Here is a 7126-nt window from a genome sequence, read left to right on the forward strand (position 1 = left end):
AATCCTTGGGGACATGTCTATATCCAAATAGAGTACTCTTGTGGTTTTCTCAACTTGCTCTGTCTAGTAGGTGTTCTTGTGTTATCTAACCCTGTTTTCTCAAGTTCATCCCTTCCAAAGCCAGCTCAAGACCACAAGGTAAGTATATGCATCACACTCATGTGCATGATGATCTCTTTCTGATGTGCATATTGTTTGCAAGAAGGACTCATGAACATGAAGGTACACTTAATTTATCTACATCTTTTACTCTGATGCATATAGCCAAGATACATGTAGCTCATTGTTTGCTCTAATATGCTTATGCATTCACATGCTTTCATAGTCTATCTTCACATGATTGCATACATGTAGGGGGAGCTAATGCATGTTCTTTCCAAAGCTTTATCTATTACTCTTCATATACTTATCTAAGGCTTTGATGTATGTTGTCATCAATTACCAAAAAGGGGGAGATTGAAAGCACAAGTGCTCCCTGGGTGATTTTGGTAATTAATGTCAACATATCTCTTGTTGGACTAATATTTTCATCTAGTATATTTCAGAAAGTTCAACAAACGCGTGGCATGGACAAGAGTATGTGGAACCACTTCAAGGTGCTAAGGACAAAGATTGGCAAAAGCTCAAGACTCTTCATTTCAATTTTAGTGATCCAAGATCACATTGAGTCCATAGGAAAAACCAATACTATTAAAAGGGGATGAGGTGTTGCTTCATGGTCTACTTGCTCAAAGTGCTTAGTGATATGCTCCAAATCTCTCAACCACTTTCTCAAATCCAAATATGTCCAAAACCTAAAGTCAAACTCAGCCCCACCGATTTGATTCATCTGGCACCATTGAGTTAACTTGAGATAGCCACCGCAAGAAACCCTAATTGATTCGATCTCACCGATAGGATCTCGGTCTCACCGAGATGGCCTTGCATCTCGGTTGCCTGTTGCAATTATTTCCGTCTCACCGAAACAAGTAATCGGTCCCACCGGTTTGCCTGACCAACTCTCTGTTTGCTCATTGTTGAAATCGGTGCCACCGAGTTCATGCAATCGGTCACACTAAGATGAGGTTTTGCCTTAACCCTAGCACATCGGTCCCACCGAGTTGATCATGTCCTTCCCACTGAGAATCCTAATGTTCACATTTTGAACTGAATCGGTCTCACCGAGTTCACCTATTCGGTCTAACCGAGTAGGGTCAAATGTGTGTAACGGTTAGATTTTGTGTGGAGGCTATATATACCCCTCCACCCCCTTCTCTATTCAAGAGAGAGCCATCAGAACGTGCCTACACTTCCACTACTCATTTTCTGAGAGAGAACCACCTTACTCATGTGTTGAGACCAAGACATTCCATTCCAACCACAAGAATCTTGATCTCTAGCCTTCCGCAAGTTGCTTTCCACTCAAATCATCTTTCCACCATAGCTAAATCTGTGAGAGAGAGTTGAGTGATGGGGAGACTATCATTTGAAGCACAAGAGCAAGGAGTTCATCATCAACACACCATCTATTACCTTTTGGAGAGTGGTGTCTCCTAGATTGGTTAGGTGTCACTTGCACTACAAGAAATATGTCAACTTGTGACCCTCACTATTGGTCTCTGAAAGGTCATTGTTTTTCATTTGCGACCTTTTTTGACCAAAAATAGATGGTCAAAAGCTGGCGGTCGTAAACTGAAATTAATGACCTTCTCTGTGAGAAGGTCGTGGAATTCCACGACCAAAACAAAAGGTCGTTGATTCCATGACCTTCTGTTTTGGTCGCTAGCTGTCTGCCCAGACCACGTCGGATCCGACGTGGCAAAATTGCGACCAATTGAAAAGGTCGTTGATAAGATTCAGCCCGGTCCAATTAGGTGTCTATATGGGCCGAGCCCATTAAATCAGCCCACTTATATTTTTTCCCGACAATTTTTAATAGCTACATGGGCCTAGCAAGCAATTCGACCTTTTTATTTTCTGGGTCATGGCCTTTTTGGCTCAACAATTACTTTTTTTAAGACGGATCCAATAGTCAAATGGGTCCTAATTGAGTGGGTCCCAATGGTCAGGGTCAGATTCTTCAGATTTCAATTTTCTAGTAAATAAAAACAAATATTTAATTCAGAACAGATTGAAAAGAGAAGTAATACTTCAAACAGATCAAACAACCAAATTTGGTACATTACAATCAAACATAGTTCACACCACGTTTATAATCGAACATACTTCACATCAGGTTTACAGCCACCAAGAACACAACTAAATTGAGTGTTTCAACTAAATATCTATATAAGTATAACTAGCTCCAATGAGCTAGAACTAAATGCTTCTTCACTTCTTCATCCTAGAGCTTGCGACGAAACATGAACGAACGCCAGCATCTACATGTTATAGAACAAAAAAATGTTTAGGGACAAAATAAAAGCAATCAATGAAACAAAATAGGACTGCACCATATCACAGGAAGTTCCATATGAGCTAGAATATGGCCAACTGCACTATGCACTGCTCATACATGGATATATGCCTACTAATATTAACATACTGATCTAATACAGAGCATAGGCATCATGCATACCCTAAGCATATACAAACAAATGGTATTCAAGATGATGTGCTGCATATGCAAAATAAATCAAGAAACTACAACAGGGAACAGGAAACAGAGCCTCAAAGCGGTCACTTGTCATGTTTTGTCTGCCATTTTGAGATCGACATGCACCAAGCAAACAAACATGATTGCTTTATTCCTTTTGGATTAAAACAGGAATATGGTGTTCCACCTTATACTACAACATCATCAGGATTAAAACAACACATTTATAGTCAGAGTGCTGGATGAGACAAATATCAATTGAAACCAACTAGAACAGGTGAGCCAGGGACAAGTAGCAGCAAGAAAATAATGGTACATTCACAACTTCAGTTCAGGAAAATATCACCACATGTATCAGTATACAGGCAGCAATAGTATCATTGAGTACAGCAAAACAGCAGCTTGACCCATATAAGTCACAGCTCTAAAGAAAGAAAGAAAGAAAGAAAGAACAAGTTTAGCTAGCTATGTATTCATAGTTGAGAGCTAAGCAATTTGTTTGTTTATGCTGTAACTGACAGACCTAGTACAAGAAACAAGCAAAGTGAAACAGTATTGACCAATTCGATGGCAATACAAGCTAAGCAACTTAGCTAGTAGGTGACCATCCAATCCATGATGCAGCAGCAGGTGCAAATATGATATGATGTGAAGAAGAAGCTAGCTGGAGAGGTTGGGGATGAAACCAAAATTACAAACCATTGTCGGACCTCACATCACCACTGTTTTATCATTTTATAAGCAACTGGAAACTATGCAGAGAGCAGACTGGACAGTAAAAGAATTATCAAGCAAATCAAAACAGCAGCGTGGCCATCAACTCATAGCCCTGAAGAAAGAAAGAACCAATAGGGTCAGCTACTTATTTATTCAGAATTGAGAGTTGAGCAATCATCAGAAAACTAAAGATACTGCTTAGCTAACTAAATAACACATCATTCAGTCACATGGTATAATTCTGACTATAATATAAGCAAAGAACTAACGACACTACGTACTTAGAACTCAATTAAAAGTGAGAATGATTTATGCAAACAATCTGATTTTATTTGTTTATATTAGTAAAAACAAGTCTATCAGGTAAGATCAAGAACACTAATACTAACACAGACATATCTTCCTTTATGTGAACAAGTGTGCTTCCTTCATTAATTAGTAGTAATTGTTCCATGCTAATACGAGCACACGCCCTGGCCTATCGAAGTCTGAATCTAATTAAATCGCACCATGGACGTGTCATATCGCCAAGGCAAGTACTAGTAAATCTTTGCACCATTGTTTAGATAGATAAAAATGTAGTTGTACTCATCGTAACTAGCATTGTGTAGCTGCGCTAGAAGAAAGGCGGTTTTCAGTATACTACATGGCGTGTCAAAAAAATTCCAAATTTCTATTCTGTTATTTCCAAGTACCAAACGCAAGCTACAGAATGAATCACATAACTGCTATAGTGATTCTATCCAGATTCTGAAACCATGTGGAAGTATAAATGGATCTTCAATAGCCATTATTTAAACTGATCAGAATTGCAAAAGGAGGTAAATATTTGCATATTTAAATTGATAACTGAAGGGAGGAGGGGAGCAAGGTGGCCATCGTGGTTGTGGGCGACGGTCACTGGCTCAACTTTGTCCAAGTGAAGGCAATCTGGAGTCTCAAGAAACTTTCAACATTTGAAAAACTGCAACCTGAGAATATCATAGGCACTCACACTGCACATGCCAACTTGAGTTCATTCTGAATTTCTGTTAGACACAAATCACCATGGCACAACTAGGCATAACAATGATATGTTCTAAAAGGACCGCGTCAAACAAAAACGAAGTACAGATAAGGGATTTCAAGCCCTTGTGTGACGCCAAAATGTTCTGTGCCAGCCCTAGTATGCAGCTATCCTTTTGCTGAATGCCGAACCATTTAGATCGTTAACTGTCGCTGAAGAACAAAAACAACATGTAAAATGCCACCATCAAATCAGAACTCACGTAAACCTACAGACCAGGAAAATGCATCACAAGTTGTATGCTCACCTTGTCACGTAAACCTACAGACTAGATCAGCACGGCAGCGGTTGCTCATCCGCCATGCCTTTGAAGACGAGGAACCTGAGCAACTCTAACTCGAAGTATATGAAGCTCCCCTTGCTGTCCGTGAAGTAGCAGCCGAAGCTGCAGCCCACCACGCACTGCCACCCCGGGCCATGGATCGTGTCGAACTCCTACAGTGCAGCCGTCCAAATTAGATCCAATCATTCGGCAGCACTTGCACAACTAACTGCTAATTTATGTTCAAGTACATCGTTCTTTCTCTTGCAAGACTGTCTCTAGCTTGTTACCTGCAGATTCAGAGGCTATAGATTTGGGGGCGGTATTGGCAAGTTTCTCACCTTCTTGATGTGCGCCGCGATGCTCCGGCAGTCGACGACGTCGAAGCAGTCGAGCGCCCGGGACGCCGCCGACGTGGCCTGCAGCTGCATCTTGGCCGGCATGTCGGTGTCCTCCACCGTCGCCTTCCCTTCCAGCATCCCGCTCGCTCGAGTGGACCGGAGGTTGGGGGTGAACAACCGCTACAAGAACAGAGAGTGAGAGAGGGGGATAGAGGTGAACCACCACCGTACCAAATCAAGAAAAAAAACTAAAATCTGAGAGGGGAGATGGGTCGGACCTTGAGGAGCAGAGGGAGATTTGGGAGACCGTGATGGACTTGGGAGGTGGAGACCATCCTGGTCGCCATGGGTGGGCTCACCGGAGAGGAGATCGCCTGCTGCCGGCGCGCGTCCTTGCAGGTTGACGAAGAACCGGTCGTCCTCGAGCAGATCAAGGCCATCCCAGAGATGGATCGGCGCTTGAGGGCTCGGGATTCACCGGAGCAATGCCGGATCGAGTTGGAGGCGACCGAAACCCTAGATACCACGGGCTAGGAATTCGGGCTCCCCCTGCCATGGCCATGGCCGCGGGGTAGGAGTTAGGCTTGAGCTGGGTTGGCTCTGGAGACCGCCGGCGGGGCTGGTTGAGAGGAGGTCGCCGCCGGCAGGTGGGATCGGAGGAGAGGATTGGATCGAATCGTGGGAGGTGCGGCATCGCGACAGAGAAGAGTTGGAAGGGGAGAGGAGGAGAAGGGAGCGAGGAAAGAAAGGAGGCGGGGGGGGGGGTGGATGGAAAATGACCTAGGGTTTCAGAGTTAGTGTGGAAGGGTTGAGGACGGTTGTTGGATCCGCGAGCATCCGACGGCGTATGATGCACGATCCGCGTGAGACGTCCACGGACCAATCAGAATGCAGTATGATGTTGTGACCATCTAAATAGGTCAAAGTTGCCTAAAAATAATGCATTAAAATCATGTCAGCTATTTTATGACTTGAGAAATTCAAAAATAAAATGGAAAACCTTCTCATTGTGTCACCAAAATGTGAACAAGTTTTCAGAAAAAATTAACAAACATGAAAAAAGATAAATATCTTTAAAAAGGTGTCGTGAGACATGAGTTTTTTTGGCAAAAAAGACATTTTCCATTTTTCGAATCCCTGAAATGAGTTTTTTTTTGTGAAGGACCTATAATATATTTCTTGAAAAGTTGGACAAATCAATTTTTTAAAATATTAGGCCATATCTAATGCACAATTGACCAAATGGTTGGGTGTAAAAATTTTTGATCCACCTCTCGTGAAATAGACAAATTTCCGCCGATTCAGTTGGAAGCGGGTCAAATTTGAACTGTAGCTGCCTTGTAGTTTGCTCTTTATTTTTTCCAAAAATCATTTCTAGGTACATAAGTATCTATTTAATTAGAGAAACACCAAAAAAATTCCAAGATTCAACCACTAGCTAGGAACGATCATTCCCGCCGTTTTGACCGCATTTTAAAACGGGCATAAAAATTCAAAAAAATCAAAAAATTGGGAAACATTCGCATTGTGTCATTATATGTGGCCAAGTTCCCAGGAAAAATAACAAACTTGTAATACGACAATTATTTTAAAAAAGTGTTCTCAGAAACAAGCTATCACGTGTGGAGATCAATGGCTTTCAAGCCAAATGATCAATCTTATGGCCACATTCATGGCATAGTTTGTTCAAATGATCTCATATTGTGCACAAGGGTGTATATTGGAATGGCAAACAATGTTCCCTAAGGAAGTTTTCATTTTCTTTGGACGAAAAAACCATTTTCCATTTTTCGAGTGCCCAAAAGGAGGTTTTTTGTGAAGGACCTCCCAAATAATTGTTTCATAATTGGACCAAATAATTTTTCTAAAATAGTAGGCCATATTTAATGCACAATTGACCAAATGGTTGGGTGTAAAAAGTTTTGATCCACCTCTCGTGAAAAAGACAAATTTTCGCCAATTCAGCTGGAAGCGGGTCAAATTTGAACTGTAGCTGCCTTGTAGTTTGCTCTTTATTTTTTCCAAAAATCATTTATAGGTACATATGTATCTATTTAATCAGAGAAACACGAAAAAAATTCCAAGATTCAACCACTAGCTAGGAACGGTCATTCCCGCCGTTTTGACCGCATTTTGAAACGGGCATAAAAAATTAAAAAAAAATC

At 41.5% G+C, this 7126-nt stretch overlaps 1 protein-coding gene across 1 annotated transcript; it reads right to left on the minus strand.

Annotated features, from left to right (window-relative positions):
• Positions 1-4631: 4631 nt before the first annotated feature.
• LOC109745713 (uncharacterized) lies at positions 4632-5099 on the minus strand. The gene is made up of 2 exons (XM_020304830.4): positions 4962-5099; positions 4632-4793 (listed from the first exon to the last, which is right to left on the minus strand). The coding sequence occupies exons 1-2, from the start codon at positions 5097-5099 to the stop codon at positions 4632-4634; spliced, it is 300 nt and encodes a 99-aa protein (XP_020160419.1).
• Between the last annotated feature and the right edge of the window lie 2027 nt (positions 5100-7126).

This window comes from Aegilops tauschii, chromosome 4, assembly GCF_002575655.3.
Source record: "Aegilops tauschii subsp. strangulata cultivar AL8/78 chromosome 4, Aet v6.0, whole genome shotgun sequence".
Lineage (NCBI taxonomy): Eukaryota > Viridiplantae > Streptophyta > Magnoliopsida > Poales > Poaceae > Aegilops > Aegilops tauschii.